The sequence below is a fragment of the Candoia aspera genome, chromosome 1 (genome assembly GCF_035149785.1).
Source record: "Candoia aspera isolate rCanAsp1 chromosome 1, rCanAsp1.hap2, whole genome shotgun sequence".
Classification (NCBI taxonomy): Eukaryota; Metazoa; Chordata; class Lepidosauria; order Squamata; family Boidae; genus Candoia; species Candoia aspera.
Genome location: NC_086153.1, coordinates 243,256,532 through 243,277,489, shown reverse-complemented (window position 1 = coordinate 243,277,489; position 20,958 = coordinate 243,256,532). Strand labels below are relative to the sequence as shown.

The following is a 20,958-nucleotide window of genomic DNA, read 5'->3' as shown; positions in this document are numbered from 1 at the left end:
CCTCTATCATCCACCCATCATCTATCATCTATCATCTTTCTATCTATCATCAGTGGTGAACATAACTAATATTCCTTCCTCCTCCTATTTTCCCCACAACAACGACCCTGTGAGGCGAGTTGGGCTGAGAGAGAGTGACTCGCCCAAGGTCACCCAGCCGGCTTTCAGGCCTAAGGTGGGACTAGAACTCACAGTCTCCCAGTTTCTAGCCCAGCACCTTCACAACTACATCAGACTGGCTCTCTATTGGGGAGGCTCCTATCTCAAAGATAGTATTGCTGACATGCTGACCTAGTAGGAATGGATAACTAATGAGAAGCTCACCCCAATGGGTTTATCAAAAACACTCCAGCATCATGCTGTGATGTACACTGTGTCTGCCTTTTTCTTTGTCTTGTCTTTGAAATGTGGTAGGCCAAAGCTAGTTTGACCCAGGGTTGTCCGGCAAGCTGCCAATGCCTTTCTGGGATCCCAGTGTTTGCTGTATTGTTTGCATGCCTAATAAAATTACGTTGTATCTTCAAAGTGATTTGGTTGCTTTAGGTGAGCCAGGTTGGGCCACAAGAGAATTTGGGCTGAAACAAGCAACAGAAAAAGTGCGTACAAGCAGGTTATGTTTTAAGCAACTACCATTTGTGACATTACAGAATGCTAGTCCTGAGCACAAAGCATACAGTGACTGATAAGGCATCAGCCTTGGCTTTCATTCTTTGTCTTTGTGGAGCTTGTATCCCCATGAGATAGCTGTAACACTGGCTTTAAATGTTTTTTTTAAAAATCATTGATTATACTACAGCTGACACATCTCAGACTCAGACAAATACATTGCACGGCTGTTGGGAAAGTACATCATTTCTGCTGGGATGATTGCTAATTTCTCCATTTCTTAAACACTAAGTTATTTAAGTCAAAACCCTCAAAAGAAGGAAGTTGCAACATGAACTTAAGAAACACGATCACATCTAGAACATGTGTTCAGAGACCCAGGTAGAGGAAAAAGAGAGTGCAACTGCTCAAGATAGCCCTATCAGTCAACACTAGCTCAGCAAATACAAGCTTGAAATGCCATTCTTATCTCTGACAGAAAAAAACAAAGGAATGCAGAGTTAGGCTGTTCGTAGCTTTTGAATGCCTTCTGAAACCAAGTTCTGCTATTCCTTGTTTTGTTGATTTTCACACTCTTTTGGCATGAAAAAAAAATCAAATATATTCTTGTAAAAGACACTTTCACACAGGAATCAAGTTGATAAGATAATACTTGTATTAGAACAACATATTATTTGCAAAAGGGTGGGTATGTGCACTTGCAGTTGCTAACTTACACACTAATGCAATGCATATTTATGCTGCTCAATTATGTGGGGTAAGTACCTGGGGATCTGCACACTAAGGAAGGAAAGTGAGAGGCAGATGTATACAATTTCCACTACAGACAATTCTTGCTTTTCTCCCAGCCTCTTTTCTGATGTATAATGGTGTACAATGATGCTTCATGAGATTGAGGGAAGGGAAAGATAATACAGAAGATGGAGGGATTGGATCCATGAGAGTACTGGAAGGTCCTTGGAAGATCTCAGTGTTGTTATTGGGGACAGATTGAGATGGCAAGCTTTTGTTTCTAGAGTCACCTGTGGTTAAAACTGTCTTAATGTGTCAGCCCTTCAAGGTAGTCCAGACTAGGAAACCAAGGTTATGAATGCTAATGCTACTTTTATTATAAGGTTATATTAACAGAGTCTTACAAGTCTGAATTTGCTTCCCCCCTCCCTCCCTTTATCTTTGTGAGGACTAGGGAGGGTCATGTCTGAGATGCTTTCTCAAATTACATTTCTGCCCCAGACTCAGATTTCTTTTATCTGACCATTGTCTTGATTGTGGCGCTTCCTCCTCTTGCTCAAGGTTACTCCTTCTTCCCATTACACAATGCCATCTAGCTATTTTAGGCCTAGAAGTGCAAAACACAATTATATTAGGTATTTTTTCTTGTTTTTTTAAAAGCAAAGGATGACCTTCTGTAATTGTGTTGATATATAAATAATGACTACACATTGAACATATTTGGACAACAAGGCAAGTCAAATTCTGCTTTAACAAAGAACAAGCAGCATGCTAGTATCTAGTTCTGCCTGTGTTCTTTGAGTTTCCTTTTCCTCTGAGCAAGCAAAGCTGACCTTGGACAGTCCATTCATGCTTTGGTTGAGCTTGTGAGAACCAGGAGCTTTTAACTGCTCTTCCCAGAACAAGTCAAAGAAGACATTTCTGGCTTGCACAGTATGCCAAACAATCCATGAATGGAGCTGTCTATGGTCTATAAACAGTGCCTAGTCAGAGAGGGCACAGGTAGGCACTTTCAGAACAGCCTAGGCTAGCTATTTGTCAGAAAACCAGAGCAGGGCTTGTCATGTCAACCAAGCTACATTAGACTTCTAAATATTTTGCTCTGAGGAGAGGAGCAATTTAAAGCTGAGTATCAAGAGCAGTAGGACTTACAGCTTGTTGAAATTGTCTTTGCCATACTGAAACATGAAATGAGATACTATCTGCCCATAAAAAGGGCATTTTAAGTATCCTTTGAGAGTTTGGCAGCAGACAATTAACAATTTTCAGTATAAAATGGAAGTTAAGTCAGGAAATGCTTGCAGGTGAATCTCAGTGGCTTGCTGGGTACCACAGGACTTCATAAATTTATTTGCTTACTGTTCTGTGAACAGCAGATATTTCTCTCTGCAACTGTAGAAAGAAAGGGAAGTTTTATTCCTCAGAGAACACCCACTAATGAGAGGCTGAAAACTTCACTTGGTAACCATAGGTAATGACAGAGAACATTGTTTTTTAATTCTCACCCAGACAATCCACCAACTCATTCTGGTGACAGAGTGCATTTAAAATGTGACCTTACAGCTTTCAAGGGAAAAAGAACCACTAACAAGCCAATGCATGTTTTCTCAAAGTAAGCTTTACTAAACTCAGTAGGACTTGCTCCTAAATAAGTACCCACAGCCTATGTACTTTCAAAGACAAAGTTTATAAGATTTGCCCTTTGCAGAGAGCAGTGGACAAGCAAATGTAGCACAAAACTATATAATAAATACCACTTGGCTACCCTGGATCAGGCCTACAACTAGGGTCTGTGTTGCCGGGGCAAACATGGATTCCACACCCATTTTGGCGCCCCCCCCAGTCCTCATTTTGGTGCCCCCCCAGTATGGCGTCCGGGGCACATGCCCCAATTGCCCCCCCCGCAGTTGTGGCCCTGCCCGGGATTTAGAAATGCTTACTAGGACTTCCAGTGAATTACCTGTGTTAATAGGTGTCATTTGAAAATAGCTGAGAAAGCAGTATAGACTCTTGATACAAGGGGGAGAAAAGTATTTTCTAGAAAAACGTTTATCTGGTCTGAAGGAACCGCTCACATTATGTACTACCTCATAGATTCAGACTTCAAATCAAAATCCAAAATTAACGGAAGATGATTTAATCTACATGTGCGCGCGCACGCGCGCGCGCACACACACACACACGCACACACACACACACACATATCCATCACACTGTTCCCTTTCAGAGTAGGCAACATTATACCAAGTTCAGAAAAAGAGTAAGAAATAGTAATTCAGAGAAATTAAAGGCCTAAGATAGGAAAAAGAAAAGAAAACGCTGCGAGATATACTGAACACCAATACCATTCTCTCAACCACTCTGTTTCTTTCTGTCCTTGCAAATCATCTTTGCTTCCACCACATCTGTCAATCATGTCATGCATTGCCCTTTGCTCTTTCAAGGTCTCACCTCTCTTTTTTCTGAGGATCTTATCAGCACCATCCAACATTACATTCTCAGTATTTCCCTTCCTCCCAAGCTGTTCACTTTCCTCATATATTTATTTTCCAATTTGATCCTCATTTATGCTAGTGTGTGTGTGTGTGTGTGTTTGTGTGTGCGCAATAGTGACATATGTTCTCTTATGTTCTTCCCTTACATGTCTGTCGTACTTTTATATATAATGTTTTTTAGTCCTGCGCAGAGTTGTTTTGGAGTTGAGTGGCCTAGATATTTGGCAAATAAATAAAATAAAATTTCTCAATATTATGGGTCTCAAACTCATTAGTCATAAGGACCACATGAGAACTAGGTCGTAAGTCCCAGGCCACAACACTCAAGCCTTTTCATATACTAATATGAAGTTTCTTGTGAGTCTAAAATGAAGAATATGATGATATGCCATTAAACACAGAATTTTAAAATAATAATAATAATAATGATAATAATAATTTACTGCAAAACAGAGCTCCTTTTTCACCTTTTACTCTGGCCACTTATCTGGCAGCATTTATGTGGTTTGATTCAGTGGAGTCCACAGGGTAGGGTCAAAAAAGTCAATATGGCAGCCACAATGGAGCAATCAAAGTTTGCCTGTTTTTATGTGTCATGTTTGTGATAAAAAATAGGTGGAGCTTCAACCGCACCATCACAGCTGCCATCTTGGCTTTTTAACCAATTTTATGAATAACAACATTCAACCTGAACCTGATTATCTGGAACTAGACAGGATTTATCTCTTTGGAAGAGACAATTATGTCAGAAAATTATTTCTAATTCTGCCAAGAACTGAAAATGATATTGGCAGCAATCTTTAAAGGAAAAATAAACCAAGTTTTGTCTCCAATTTGGCATGTGCCACCCTCTGGTAAAGCTGTAATTCCTGCAAGATTGAGCTCAATTTCAGATTACTTTTATCAGAGAGCAGGCTAAAAATGGATTAAAATATATTTTTGTGTTGGAATTATCAGGGATCAACTCAGCATTGTCTCACAAGGATAGTAGGGGGGTTTCTCTGATAGACGTATCTCTATTGTGCTTGTGGATGTCACATGGGTCACCTGATTTCCACTTCCTCCTTCATCTTGGGCTTGTGGATTAACAATCTTCACTACTCTTCTGGCATACATGCAAGCAGGAGCTGCTGCAGGAATGCAGCCCTCCCCCAACCGTCCTCTGATACCAAGAACCAGTGATGATTAAATGCTTTCTACTATGAACCTACCTGTATCCAGATCTACTGAATAAAAGTAAGCTACCTCTATTTTCTTCATCTAACTATGGTGTGAAGACTGAATTCATTTCTGAATGTAATTAAGCTTAAAGTGCAAGTTCTCTTTTGCTTCACGCTTCTACTCTGCAAGATTGCTGTTAGCTGCTTGGAGTTATTTTATTAACATTTAAAAACTCCATCATTTTGTTACATAAAAAATGCACTTGCCATTTGGTGTTTTCCAGTAATAATGAATGGGGAAGCCATTTGTGAGATGTGTGACTATATAAATTTGATAAACAAGCAAGCAAGTCTGAAGATCTGGGGTTTCCAATCAGATTTAAGATTGGCACCTACAACTCTCCCACCTCAGAGAGGGAATTCCTGGACAAGCAAGGAAGAACCCTGGTTTTATGTAACTTGAAAGCTTGTAAGACACAGGTTTTGGTGAGGGCAAAGGTGAGACAGGCTAAGAGCCATAATTCAGCAACTTCCAGAGGGCCCACATTCTTCTATCCTGTTGTGACCCTTATAGGAGTAGAAATGCAAAGTACAATGTACAGGAACCATCAAATCATGCAGAACATTTAAGGAACCAACAAAACTGTGACTGACATTCAGGGAAGCCACTCTATAAAAGAAATCTAAGCAAGATTAGAAAACATATGGTCCTCCAAATGTTATTAAAGTACAATATCTAGCAGCTCCAGCCATCACTGCCAAAGATAAAGAAACATCAGCAAATCTTATAGGGGATGGAACTCCAATGCTTTCTATAGGATAATCAAATGCAAAGTGAGGCAGGATTAAAATTCAGGAGTGAATTTTGACAGACGTAGCTGTTTCCTCCCCTTTATTAAAAGTATCCTTTTTATCTGACCATTCTACTAGCTTGGGAAGAATCCTGTGTGACTTCAACGCTTGCATTCTGCATCCTACATGGTCTTAATGAGCGGTGACACTTCATTACCTCTGGAGTGTTGGTTTCTAATGTCTTAACTAAAGCTTATACTGACTCACTAGTGGAGCTGGGGTGAGACATCATGATCTTATGAGTTGGCTGCTTCCACACAATTCATAAAGAACAGCCACACCCAACAGTTCCTGCTCTGTTGCTGTAGCAGCTGCCCAAAGAGTCCCTAACCAACAGTCTACATGCACCCAAGATTATGCATCTCCCTCTGCAATTATCCAAAAGCAACGCTGGTTCTCTGGGATGCAGCTAGTTCATTCATCACTTTCTACCTGTCCAACCAGCAAGACTTCACAGGAGAATGATGGTGATGAGCTCAATGGTTCAGTAACGCGCATTTGCCTTCCTTTCAGGGAGGGGGTGAATACTGAGAATCACTAGCACCACTTTTGCATCAGGCAGGCAACCCAGTTTATGGTTAATGAATCTTGTGTGAGCATATTTTTTCCCTGTTTAAGTTCTTGCCTTGCCCTCATCTGTTTCAATGTCCCCAAATTTCTTTATTTTTAGAAGTGCATTCCTATCAAGGAGAAAAATGGAATTTGGATAAGCAAGTAAATCACTCCCTCCATGTATGCACTTCCCCAAAGGAAACAGCTGAGCCATAGAGTTGAGACACTTTTAACACAGGGAATGCTGATTCAGATGGTGAAGGCATTGAGAAGCAAGGGCATTTGGTAACACCTACAGAAAAGTAGTATCTTTACAAGACATGTTCTTAGACCCTTTTGCTCCACTCAAGAAAGCCATTGTATTCACCCCATTACTTCATTCTGACCTGATTAACATGCATCTGCCCATAAAATTGTTTGCCATGCTGATTAAACATACATATACTGTAATTTGTATAAGTCTATAAAGGGGGCTTGCATCCCTGCTCACTTTAGGACTGTCTTTTCCCTCCAGTAGTGAAATAAACTTATTTATGATTATTTATTTATACATGAGGATCAGTGTGGGTTTTTACCTAAAAGACTGTTAAAGGACAATATTAGAAATGTGTTGGACATTTTGGAATACTTGGAGCAACATAATGAAAAACAAATCACATTGATTTTCTTAGATGCAGAGAAGGCTTTTGACAATTTGAACTAGGCCTTCCTGTTCAAAGTTTTGAAAGATATGAACTTTGGAGAGAATTCTATTTTATTACTAATTGTTTTATTAAATGGGTAAGATTGATTTATACATCACAGGAAGCACTAAGAATTGTTAATGGAGATCTAACAAAACCTTGTGAGATACAAAAAAGGAACAAGACAGGGATGCCTGCTGTCTCCTCTCTTGTTTATTTTAGCTTCAATGGAATTGTGAACCAAATGAACTCCAAAATTTTCTCCTATAGTATATCTGGTAAAAAACCAACAAACCCCGCAACATTAACAAAAAGCACAAAAATGAAAGTTTTCCATGCAAACACTTAAAAGATGTGGTTGCTCTAATAAATTGACTATGGCGATTTTACTGTGACAGTTACTATGGGTAAAGTGGCCTCATCTTGCAGCTGTTCCAGTTTCCTATTTCTGTGCCTAGAGGCTGGAAAAAATCACAGTGTAACTCTCCCATCTGGCTTCAGATAACACAAAAAGTCCAGGTTTGGTCAGATACCTGTTATAACGAACCTGGCTGGAAGCACATAAACAAAGGAACAAGTGTCTCTGTTCCCAGATTAGTAATACTGATTAGAAAAGGAGGTCAAAGTAGCAACACAAGAATTCTGATGAGTGACATTTAGTGTTAAATGAGAATCAATGTCTCTGCTATTTGAACAGCTGTAATCTCACATATTCATACACTTTCAATGCAGCGGATAAGCAGCCTGCCCCTTTGGAGGGGTGGCAGCTTGTCCCTGTAAAATCTTGGGCAAGTGGTCATAAGCCAGTTTATCACCATGGGAAACAACTCTTACCCATTACCTTTATCCCAGTTGGACTCATGGTCTGAACCTGGACAACACACTAACCCTACAGGTAATTGCTTTTATAATATCATGTGAGTAAGGTCACAGAATTTGTCTTCAGGACGTATTCCTAGAAACTAGTCCTGCTCCCGACCCACCATACTGATGGAAGAAAATCTGAAAAGCACCACAACTGTCTTTGGAACCATACACAGGGATGTCATAGCAATTTTCAGTCAAGCAAATTTGTAGCTACTCACCAGATCTTCCCTGAACACAGGGATAGATGGGAAGCGGAAAGCAGAACTGAAGTGCCTGCCTCAGATTTCCAGCACTGTGTTCAGTTATTAGAGTAGGGCCTCTTACATATGGCCCAGTGTTTTAGGATACTCCTGGAAAATGCAGTATAGTTGGAACAAAATCATCATAATTTATACATTTAAGAAATATAACATCATAAATGTAGCACACTTTGAACAAATAAAATACATATAAACAGATAAGTAGGTGTGCTGCTAAGTTGTATATGTTATTGATACAATTCATTTTATAGCTGCAATAGCTATCAAAATGTGACTTGGAAAATTTTTCCTTTGCTTTTAACACTGATTAAGCTCACCTATCATACCAAGCCATGTTTTCTTTAATCATGGATTGTTGCATAGTCCACTATTGTCTGGGTTTGTACATGTAGTACATGCAGATAGATAGAATACATGTATATGTAATGGCCCAGTAATCACACTCATTGTATAACAGAAAGAATTTCAGCAGATATGGTTTCTCTTTCACTAAGATGTAAACAGATCTGCTAGTGCTAAAGTATTTTTAGAACTAAGCCAAGGAATTTGATCAAAGGACAAAAGGGTGCTCCTCTCCCATCTGTATGTAAAAATTAACTGGATTGAATCTTATTTCAAGGATGGACATGGGAATACAACCTCCATCACATCTGAGATGCCTGTTAGAGCACACTTGGGACACAGTCTGTCCTTTACTACCTCTTTCAGCATTGGTCACCTGACTGCTCCATTTTGCTCCTAAGATGGCCATCTCAGGCCCTGGTTTTGAGATAATAGGAATCCCTTTGTGAGTTAGGAAATGGCAGTCCACATGGTCTGTGAAAAAAGGAAGTCAGTGAGGGAGAGGTAATTGGTTTAATTGATTTATTACAGGGCATTACAGGGAGAATGGGAAAGAATGAAGACCACTGTTAGCTTTTCCATAGGAAAAGAAAGGAATGCCCTTTATAAGGAAGTTAAATCCTTCTCCCTCAGACACACACCTACACTCGAGTCCCTGGACTTAGTCCAGCTGCTGAATCAATGAGAGTTCCAAGGCTGCAGCTGACTCAGAACCGGTGGGCTTGGCAGCAGCTGCATTCCTGAGGCCAGTCATCCTGTGAGCTACAAGTGAGCCAAAGGGGAATGGAAAGCCAAGGATAAACTTGTGGGAAAAGAACAATAGCTTGAGAAGACCAGAAAGACAGCAGGTATGCCAGGCTGACCAGGAGATATCTTGGATTAGCAGAGATGAAGTGGCACAGGTTTGAAGGTTACAGGTATATGTAATGGCCCAGTTATTGTAACTAGTTAGTGAGCCCCACTCTGTCACTAATGGTTGGACAAACTGTGGTCATCTCCAACTGTTTCTATTCCAGATGGATCTTCTGATATTAAAGCTGTGATCCTATGCATGTTTAGTGGGGTGTGGATCCTAGTGAACCCTGTCTCTAGGAATCAGGGATAGAGTTGGTTTAAAAAGCGGCTGGAAGACATGGAAACACATGTGGGTTTCTGCCTGAAAATGACAACTGCTGCATTGTTAATATACTTATGGCAGGGTGGAAGCAATAAGCCAAGTGGGTCACATTTTATTTCATTGTATGCCACTTTCTCTTGGGTTATGTATGTGTGACAAATTATGTGTTATGGGTTATGTGTGCATGATAAAAGGTACATCTAGAAAGTAGCACAAATCAAATGGAGGTGACAGTGTCAGGTCTGTTCAAGAATAAGCAGCTGTGATCTTTACCTCAAAGGTCAGAACAATCTCAGTGCCTAAAGGAGATTGAGTTGGTTCTTAATTTTCTGTCATTATTTGACACAAAGCTGAGCAAGCTTTCAGCTGAGAAATATTTAGGCAACACTCAGGATTCCACTCCTCATCCCTCACACAAAAGTCACAATCACACAATACTCTTAACCCATTTTCTGAGTTTATTCAATACACTGAAACCAACCAAACCCACTGAGCTTATAATTGTTACACCCCAAAACAAATGCACAAGCCAAGATTAAAACTAACCAAAGTTAACCTGTAGTGTGAACCTCCATGCACCTGCTGGAACTTTCACTGATCTGGTTATGAATGTTGGGGAAATGGGCCAAGAGGTACCTAAACAACACTAGCAGCCCTTTCCTTTTTCTCTACAGAACTCCCAGCGGACTGTAGAAAATCACCTTAGAGATTGCAGAGCAGGAGACAGGAGTACTGTAAGAGTATTAGTCTGGGTTAAATAACATGGAATAAAAGGGATAGCAAAGGATAGTACCCCCAGAATAAGTACGACCATAAGCTTAAGAGAAAAGCCCCTTCCCAAAGTTTTCCCAAGATATGAATGGCTTGAGTTCCTTCCAAGTCCACAGTTCCGTGAAAAAAATCGTGTTCTGAAATTTGGCATCTCTTTGCCACTTAATTTTATCAGAGCTTCATGTGTGGCCCTAGTGATATTTAATGGGAATGAACGCCAAACATTGGGGCCCCAAATCCGAAAGACGGGAATCGTTTTCCACAGAGCTGTAAGGAAGTCGCGACCAAAAACTGCTCGGAAGTTTCGGGAACGCCAAGCCGTACAGAAGGAAAGCCGCCGCGGAGCTTCCTTTAACTGGGGTGGGCAATCAGAAAGCGAGCGGGAGATGCCTCAGAAACTTCGGTGCCGAGAACGGAAAGGCGGGGAGCCGAAAAGCCACCGGCCGAGGCCGATCGAGCTGCGCCTCCCTTCGCGCAGTCCGACGGCTGCGGAGCGGAGGGCGGAGGCGTGGCGGGTTCTGCTGTGCGTGGCTTGACAGGCGAGGGGGCGGCAGGAAGAAACCCCACCGACATCCAGCCGGCTCGAGCTCGCCTTGCCCTCAGAGGCAGAGGCGGAGGCGGCAAAGATAGGGAGGGGCCTGGAGGCTCAAGGACCATAAATGGCGCGCATCCGGCTCTTCGCCCGCAAAGCAGCACAAGCAGCGGCGGCGCCCGGGCACTGCAGAGCCGGCGTCGTTCTCGCGTGGCACAGCCGGGTGGTGCGGCGGCAGCGGCGGCAGCGGCAGCGAGAGCGGGCCGTGAGCGTCGGGCAGGCGTCGGCAGAATGAAAGGGCCGCCGGGCGGCTCGGCGTCGGAGGTGATCCGCGAGGGCGAGCTGGAGAAGCGCAGCGACAGCCTCTTCCAGCTGTGGAAGAAGAAGCAGGTGGTGCTGAGCAAGGAGAGCCTTTGCCTCTTCTCGCCCGAGGGCGGCGGCGGCGGCGGCAAGGCCCGCGCCAAGGAGCTGCGCTTCGGCTCCATCCAGAAGGTGGACTGCGTGGAGCGCACCGGCAAGTACGTCTACTTCACCATCGTCACCACGGACCGCAAGGAGATCGACTTTCGGTGCCCGGGCGAGAGCTGCTGGAACGCCTCCATCACCCTGGCGCTCATCGACTTCCAGAACAAGCGCGCCATCCAGGACTTCAAGAGCCGGCAGGAGGCCGTCGAGCAGGCGGCGGCGGGCAGTCGCGACAGGCGCCTGGCTCGGGCGCCCTGAGCCCCGCGCCCGGGCAGTCGCGCGAGCCAGCCTGGCTAAGGTGAGCGATCGCCGCTGTTTTGGGCGCTGTATTGTAGGCTGCGCTTCTATCTTCGGTCTCAACTTCTTTCTTCCTCTTCATTGATCATCTGAGGGTGTTGAAGTGAAGCTTCTCCAACAACTGATTAATCTAAATAAAATTAGCAATTCCTATTCTCTTTGAACTTTGGGAAAGCTGCTCTCGCTTCCCCCTCCGCCAGGTCCCGCATCTGCTGTGGAAGAGGGGCAGTGGAAGCTCAGAAGTATGTAAGGACTACAGAAGCTTGCTCTACATTTGACTTGGTGCCTAGGCCAGATTTTTGAAAGCTGTATTGTCTTATATTGAACAGAAAGGAAAATGTTAGCGAAGAGGGGAAATTTAAATCAACAATAACGAATTGACTAACTATAGCTATACATACCCAAGAGACGCGAGACACAAAGGGTAATTCTGAGCACGTTTCTGTAGCTAGAAACCAGATTGGCTCAAATGAGTTCATTCATTGAATTGAGACTGGAACATCTTTGCGATTCGAGTGACAGGAACCGGAGGCAACTGCAGAGGAAGGACAGTTTGAAATCTGCTGTGGCGCAGCGGAGTCCGTAAAAAGGAGCCTCTCGTTTTTGCCTCTCCAGAACTAGTGCCGCGGTCATTGAAGGAGTAAGGAAGAAATTCCCGGGTTTCAGTGCTTCTCAAAGTTTTGCTCTGCTTGGTTTACTGAGGCAATTCCAGAGTAAATGGCTGAAGCAAGGGGATCCTGGTCTTCCCAGAATTTCCCTGCTGAATGCTGACTTGGCAGGGCTGACAGTACTCATCTTAAGGGACTTCCGGGCAAAATGGTCTTTTTCATGCACCTAATCTGCTATTTTGGCAGAAGTGCCTTTCAAATAGCAACTGTGAGAAGCTGCCTGCTGATGTCCTAACAGATTGGCTTGAAACTACTGTCCCAATCAGTGTCTCTGGCAACCCTCTGTGCTATTTTGATGCGATTGTTCCCACATTTTTATATCCTTAAGATTTATTTTAAAAATGCAAGAGGGGACATGTACAACATCTCTTTGCACAACATCTCTGCATTGCGCTCGATTCTTGCGCTATTATGGGAGTGTTGAAATGATTTCAATAAGCTACTCCCCATTTGCTTATTGGAAAGTTCAGGAGAATTACAGCAAGCAGCCCAATTCTCTGTGGGGTTCCATGAAAGCTATTCTGCCCAAACTCAGTTTTGGCTGCTACTAAGGAAGTGTTTACGGGGCTGCTGTAGTACGTATTTAGAAGTAAGCTTTATTGGACTCAGTAACGCTGACTATTGAATAAATATGCATTGCGTGGTGTTACGCTGCTTGGTTTTGAGATGCAGACCTGTAAGATCCTATTTATAATTTGGAGTAGGTTAAAGTGCAGCTGGTGAATTTATTGTGTGAAAATGAATTTCTAAACACTCCAAAGTCCAATGCAATCCTGTATTACTTGTGCTTGTCGTCAGTCACTGTATTTGTAAAGCCCTAAAATTATTAGGTGCTTCATCATAGCATCTTTTAGTAATCTGACATTAGATTTAAAAAAAAAAGGGGGGGGGGAACTAATTTCTTGCCTTCTGCTGTATCACTAACAGTTTTCTTTTCTTTTTCTTTCAGTAGACTGTACATAATTGTCTTGGACTGAACCAGGACCGGATACCAATGAAGGAAAGCAAAGAAGGATGTTACAGTACCTGGCTTTTTCCAGGTGTAATCAGATGGCTAAGCAAAGAGGCCAAGCTTCTCCTGAGAGGCATTTAGAAACCAAAGAACTTTTTTAAAAAAGAAAAAGACTTAAGTCAAAGAGTAAGGTTGTGTGTCCAAGACACCGAACTTTGCAAAAAAAAAAAAGTTTTTTTTCTATTTATGAAATGCAAAGAACATGTGACACCTGCAGGTGTGAAACCATTTAAATTATTTGTAATATCTATATTTGTATTTATTTTGATAAAACACATTTGTCTTAAAATTGCTTTTAGCATTTAAATGTGTCCATTCCAAATTAAATGCTTTTTTTTACTACATTTCTGATGTGCAGTCTTTCCTTTATTAGGAGTGAAAATATGTGTTCTACCTATAACCTACAGTAAGGGCCTGACAAAGAAAGCACAAGTGATTAGCCAGTTTGCTAGAAGACAGAATCTGTATGCGTAAACGATAAGGCATAGCTTGGCCAGGAATACAATCCATTTTTATGCAATGTGGACTCATTGTGTATCTCAGTACAAATTTACTAATCCAAAACAGTGATAAACAGATTTATTCACTGTTTACTTTCTCAAAAAAATTGTCTAGGATTATATTTTTTTAAAAAAATGCCAGAAGACTATCTGTGCCATGATCTACTTAAAGGAAAATCCATTCATTATTTGTTCCCAATATTTTTAGTCTACCTAGCCCAGAGTATAACATAAACGTGCATTGTACGGATACCCTTGCAGGTTAGATTCTCCTGCATGCTTCATTTGAAAGTTCTTTTTTTGAGCTTTTAAATCAGGTTACATTATCAGGAGCATACAAAATGGACAGGTATTTTGAAGTAAGGATTGTGTGCTCATCATCTACTGTATCTTATTTGTGAGTTGGTAAGAGAAGCACAATATTCTCCAGCATACATTTTCAAGAAAGAAGTGAAAACTCATAAGCTTGTCCTTCCCTGCCTCCACCAGAATTCCTGTTAACTATGGTTTTGGTTGGTTGAGCCTATACGTTTCAGATAGGTTTCCTTCCAAATCTGAATTATTACTGTCCTTCCTAAGTTCATTGGTTTTTAAACTCATCCATTTGAATAGCAACCAATCTCCCTGTGGCACTGAGTAATGGTAGACCAGAAAGAGGAGAAAGGCACTGTAGTTTCCAGAACAAAAGGATGCTTATTTCCAGCACCTGTTCTTGACCGCCTGAAGCAGTGGAACATAAAATTAGCCATGCCAGGGGAAAGGTGTGCATAATACTTCCTTTGAAGGACGCATGACCATGCAAATATTTGTGCCATCTTTTGTATCCACTTAACATACATACTGTACATCATCTGTTAGGTAAGAATTACTGAATTGTGATGAACTTTTGAGCATTAAATCATCATGAATTCTTGTCATATTCAGTTTGGAAAAACATAATGCAGTTCATGAGAATTATTCAGTGGAAAATGATATTGGATATAGTGATCTTTTGTGATTGTTTATTTGTAGTTTGTGTATTTCTAACAGTATTTTGAACACAGACCCTTAATAATAATACACATTTTAATAATTTTATATCTGAGTAAATCAACAGCTTGATCAGAATGCTTTGAACCTAGTTTTATTTATATTATTTACTGTACTTAACTTGCTGGTATGCTACCCATCCCAAAGGCCTTCGGTGGCTGCATATAATGTGTGTGTGTGGGTGTGTGTATTTTCTCCTCAAAACCCCAAATACATATAAATATAAAAAAAACAAAACACCTTTCTCTTACATAAGACAGAACAGGTAGGTCTTTAAACCTAGGCAGGATGAGGCTGATCAAAGTTCTCCAGGGGAGAATTTCCAAGAGTGGGGGAGGCTATTAAGAATGCCTGCTTCTGAGGCCCCATCAGGTGACAATCCTGTAGGGATGGGACCTGGCTAGAGTTGGTCTTTTCATCTGTAGTCCCTCAGATAAGCAAGTCTGAGCCATGTGGGACTCTGAAGGTGATGACCAGTGCCTTGAGTCCCACCTGGAAGCCAACTGGTAACCAATACAATTCCTGAAGAAGCAGAGACACCCCAGTATATTAGGATGCACACATAACTGCCTGGACTTCTGAATTCTGTCCTTACTATATCTTCCAAATGTTCCTCAAGACAAGTCCACATACAGTGCATTATAGTAATCCAATAGTAGATGACTGAGGCATGAGTCACTGTGAGCAGAGTCTGCCCAGGAAAGGTTGTACTCCTCTGAATGGGTGTAAAATGGAATCATTAGACCCACAAATCCAAAGCCACTCCATATTGGAGGGATTCAATCAGATTTTGTCCCTCCCCATCTAGTGCCCTGACAACCTCTAGCACTGGGTCAGCACTGTCACTGCATTGCCAGTTGGTCAGGGGTTAAGATGTATAAGCAGGAATCATCAGCATATTGATACCCCTTGCTGATGAATGACCTTCCTCAGTGGTTTCATGTAGAAGTTTAAATCCAGAAGGATACCCTGTCTGATGGCATTGAAAGCCACCAAGAGATCAAAGAGGACCAGAAGGGTTGTACTCCCCTGATCCTGATCTCTCCGAAGGTCATCCATAAGGCAACCAATACAGTTTCTGTGTTTTATCCCATCCTGGACCTTGACTTCCAGGAGCCCAAATAATCTGCTTCCTCTAATGTCTCTGCAGTTGTAGGGCATCATTTTCTCTGCAACCTTTCCAAGAAAAGGAAGGTTGGAGACAGGTCTATAAATATTCCAAACAGACCAATCAAGCAAAGATTTCTTGAACAAGGGGTGCATTACAGCCTCCTTCAGAGGTGACAAAAACACCCTCTCACTCAAAGAGGTGTTGCCAACCACTTGGATCCAGCTCCTGCCACCTCATGGGAATTCTTAATCATACTTGAAAGGTAGAGTTCCAACCGAAGTGGTGGAGCTAGCGTTACAGAGGACCCTATCCACTTTCTTGGGACTCACAGACTAAAAATGATCCTAGTTCCTTTGACAAGAGAGGGTCCCAGTCATATTCATTGGTACTGGAGATCCAACTCCTCTCAGATCTAAGTTGTTTTGTTTGTTAAGTGCTGTGAGAATTCTTCAGTTGCATTTCAGATGATCTTGGCAAACATCCTTCTCTAGAAGGAAGCAAGTTGCCTTAGAAAGGGCTGCTGGGTGGCATTTGGTCTACACAATATTTCTTTTCTGCCTCTTGAACTACCACCATGTAGGCTTTGATTGTGTGGATCACAACAAACTGTGGCAAATTCTTAAAGAGATAGGAGTACCAGATCACCTTACCTGTCTCCTGAGAAGCCTGTATGCGGGTCAAGAAGCAACAGTTAGAACCGAACATGGAACTACTGATTGGTTCAAAATTGGGGAAGGAGTATGACAAGGCTGTATATTGTCACCCTGCTTATTTAACTTATATGCAGAGTACATCATGAGAAATGCCAGGATCGATGAATCACAAGCCGGAATTAAGATTGCCGGGAGAAATATCAACAACCTCAGATATGCCACCAATACCACCCTAATGGCAGAAAGTGAAAAGGAACTAAAGAGGCTCTTGGTGAGGGTGAAAGAGGAGAGTGCAAAAGCTGGCTTGAAACTCAACATTAAAAAAACTAAGATCATGGCATCTGGTCCTATCACTTCCTGGCAGATAGAAAGGGAAGAAATGGAAGCAGTGACAGATTTTATTTTCTTGGACTCCAAGATCACTGCAGATGGTGACTGCAGCCATGAACTTAAAAGGCGCCTGCTTCTTGGAAGGAAAGCTATGGCAAATCTAGACAGCATATTAAAAAGCAGAGACATCACCTTGCCGACAAAGGTCTGTATAATCAAAGCTATGGTTTTCCCAGTAGTAATGTATGGCTATGAGAGTTGGACCAAAAGGAAGGCTGAGTGCTGAAGAATTGATGCTTTCAAACTGTGGTGCTGGAGAAGAATCTTAAGAGTCCCTTGGACTGCAAGGAGGTCAAATCAGTCAATCCTAAAGGAAATCAACCCTGACTGTTCATTGGAAGGACAGATACTGAAGCTGAAGCTCAAATACTTTGGCCACCTAATGCAAAGAGAGGACTCACTGGAAAAGACCCTGATGCTGGGAAAGATGAAGGCAAAAGGAGAAGGGACGGCAGAGGATGAGATGGTTAGAGAGCATCACCGATGCAATGAACATGAATTCGAGTAAACTCCGGGAGACAGTGGAGGACAGGAAGGCCTGGCATGCTATGGTCCATGGGGTCACAGAGAATTGGACATGACTTAACAACTGAACAACAACAAGGCTTGAACATGACTCATACCAGTGTCTGGTCACACTCAAGATAGGACTTCCTCCAGCAGTGCTCTAGGTATCTTAATCTTTCTGAATTGGGCTGCAGTGGATCTGTGAGGCTGCTGTGGTGCAATTTGGTCCAGTGCTCCAGATGCTCCTTATTCTGGTGGGGGGTGAAGAGTCTTGGCTGAGCTGCCTTCCAGAACCTCCAGAACCTCCCCAATTCAAAACTCTGAAAACTCACAGGATCCATCAGGTACCTGGGGCAGACCAATTTAATAGATACTTCCATATTGCAGAAAGAGATCATACCACAGAACTCTATAGCAATCAGCAAATGGTTGGTCCAGGAAGGAGCAAGGTTCAGTGCCCCTCCCCCTTTCAAATCACATTGCATCTGCCCAAGACAAAAATCTCAGAAGTGAGACCTCTTATGTACATCAGGCCCTCAATATGTTGGATCAAATCCATTCAGGTCCAGGATACAGTGGCAGGTACAGTTTTCGGGCACATCACAGTACACCCATGTAACACCACTGCTATGTGAGCTGCACTGGCTCCCATTAGGCTTCTGGGTATAATTCAAGATGCTGGTCATTACCTTTAGAGCCCTACATGGCATGGAGCCAGGGACTACCTCTTCCTAGAGGTTCCTGCCTGCCCCACGAGATCCGGCAGAGTGGGCATGCTCCAGGTACCATCAATAAAAAGGGTGTCATCTGGTGGGTCCTTGGAAATGTGCTTTTTCTGTAATGGTGCCTGTCCTATAGAACAGTCTCCCTCCTGAAATATGGACAGCTCCTATTCTATTGGCCTTTCGCAAGGTCGTGAAGACCTGGCTCTTTCCCCAGGCTTTGGGGTTGAGGTGTTAGCATGAGGACTTTGGCATGTTGTGGTTTTAGTGAGCCTTGATCCAGTTTTGAGTTTTTTTGCTTTATCTTGTTTGCCATCCAGAGTTTCTTGGATAGATGGCAGCCATATAAATCAGATTAATAAATAAATAAACAAACAAACAAACAAATATCATGACAGCCATGAAATCCTGGGCCACTCCAGGCCCCTTGCTGAGAGAAGGTAGGTTGAAGTCCCTCAACGCTTCAAGCTGGAGGAACTCCACTGCCCCACCTCCCCAGCAATCAGGTTGAGTAGCCCTGGTAGGGATGGCACTGTGCAGCAAGGGGAATGGTTCATAAATTAAGCCAACTGGCTCTTCTAGCCCAGGCACCCAGCCAACAGAGTTGGAAGAAAGCCTCATGGCTTTCTAATTCATGGTCTCTTTGAGCAGATCTTGCTTTTCAGATTCTAAAGCTTGGACAACCTGTAACTACCAGCTGGTGTTGTATCTGCCCAGAAGCAATATCATCCTGTTCAAGTACCCTTCCAAGTTTAGCTCTAGTAAGCAAGAGGAAGCATCAGCTTGTGTTATGAAGAGGTAATTTGAATACATAATTTGTAACACTCAGACAAGGAGGGACAGGCTTAGAATGAACTCAAGGCCTCTAATAATACCTTCAGTGTTCATATAGCCTTCTGAGTGTTCAAAGTACTTTAAACACTTTTTTAAAAATCCTTACTTCAAACATGTAAGTAGGCCAGTATCTCTGCATTGCAGATGGTTGTAAAATGGAAGGGGATTATGCTGGGAAAACAGGCAGATATGCACATACAGGTCAGATTCACACAACTTGCTAAGCCAGAATGCAATAAGTCAACCAACTGTGACTTACTCATCTAACCATGATTTAGGGAATCATGGCCTAGAATTATGTGTAAACTCAGAATGAGGATTGCTTCAGTCTATTTAGTGAACTTTTTGTTGTGGCTTGGGTGAGATATGTACTGTACCCAATTAATCATGGAGCACCTACCTAATGCTGAAATCAGCATGTCCTTAAGCTTGTAAGTATTACTGACAATGGCTGCTTGCACAGTTAGCTCTAGTATTATCCAACAGAACTTACCATTTGGGCTTCTATTACAACGTAACAATCTAAGTCGTCTCTCATCAAACATCACTAGGAGCAAATGATGTTGACCAAAAAACTGGACTGTGGTGCAGGACTCCAGCAGCATTTGCTGGATAGTAGAGAAAAGGAGCTCTCTATGTAGCTCTCCCCGTGTGTGTTTTCATGTTCTTGTGTCAGGATAGCCAGGCGCATGCTTAGCATTACATCTAGTCCACTATCTTGATGAGATAATACAGTTGTGTAAACAAGTAAATCTTTCCTTTTCTTTGTACTTTCTCTAGCTTAAACTGCCTTGAATCTGTGATAATAAATAATAATAGTAACACTAGCCTATAGTATTCCAAAGTACAGCATTCTAAAGTGATTTTTCAAAAAATGTACTTCCCCAGATATTTTAACCACATGTGTTTATTACAGAATGGTATACCGCTATTGCATTTTAAGTAGTAATTCCGGTGTTATATAAATGGTAAATGATAAAAATGCAATATTTGTCAGTAATCTTGCCCACAATGCCTCACCCTGAGAAAGGTCATGGTTGAACCAGGACACTGGGCTCAGCAGGCACTCCAGCTACTTTTCTGCAGTGGCAAATATTGTAGCAGAAAATGTAAGTGAAAATATCATGCTGTTGGGGAGGGAAACAATGGCAGCCACAGCCATTTTTAGCCAGAAAAATGCTGTAGCCTTGTGACAAATACACATGGGGGTTGCAACCTACCCACCTACTTGATTCCCTGCTGGGTCAAGGGTGTTTCCCACCCTGGGGGAGAATCATCCTTGCTCTGAACATCAACAATTGTAGAACATGTCTAGAAAGATGCTGCTGTTCTCATGGCTGATTTCTTAGCTGCCCTTGGAAGCATCTCTGGGAACAGCAGAATAAGGGTTAAACTCAGACTGGGCTTTTGACTGGTCCAACACTACTTATCTTTGGAAATTCCTACCCAACAATTTGTGCATTCCTGCATGTTGATATAAATTACTCTCTTACCTATCAAATATGATTTTAAAAAAATCAAATGGCTGAAAATACGTTTAACACACGACTCTTCTTGTTCTTTATATCAACAGTATTCATGGAACTAATCACTGAGCTTTCTCTTCTTTCTGAGGAATCTTCTTCTTCAAGAGATAAAAAAAGAGAGATACATTCACTATTAGCTGTAAATACCCAAAGGAGGAAACCCCAAATCTTCTGTATAGAAATCCTCCCATTGTTGGGCCAAATGTCCGTATCAGTGGAGTAACTGAAGCACTAATTCCCAGCATGGCACCTAAGAAAAACAGTGGAAGAATCAG

The 20,958-nt window shown here is 42.2% G+C and overlaps 2 protein-coding genes across 2 annotated transcripts in view; one reads left to right on the top strand and one right to left on the bottom strand.

Annotated features, from left to right (window-relative positions):
* The first annotated feature begins 11,132 nt into the window (after window positions 1–11,132).
* PHLDA2 (pleckstrin homology like domain family A member 2) lies at window positions 11,133–13,814 on the top strand. Its single transcript, XM_063289354.1, has 2 exons — window positions 11,133–11,732; window positions 13,349–13,814. Exon 1 carries the CDS (start codon window positions 11,261–11,263, stop codon window positions 11,690–11,692), a length of 432 nt encoding a protein of 143 aa, XP_063145424.1. The 5' UTR covers window positions 11,133–11,260; the 3' UTR covers window positions 11,693–11,732; window positions 13,349–13,814.
* Window positions 13,815–20,017: 6,203 nt separating this feature from the next.
* The window catches only part of SLC22A18 (solute carrier family 22 member 18), a 75,044-nt gene continuing 74,103 nt past the window's right edge, over window positions 20,018–20,958 (bottom strand). Inside the window, exon 11 of the mRNA XM_063289353.1 lies at window positions 20,018–20,933. Within this exon, the coding sequence (XP_063145423.1) occupies window positions 20,746–20,933 (188 nt within the window). The 3' untranslated portion in view covers window positions 20,018–20,745. The remainder of the gene's footprint in view (window positions 20,934–20,958) is intronic.

Coding starts and splice junctions, on each gene's coding strand:
- PHLDA2 (XM_063289354.1), top strand. CDS start 11,261: ATGAAAGGGCCGCCGGGCGGCTCGGCGTCGGAGGTGATCCGCGAGGGC.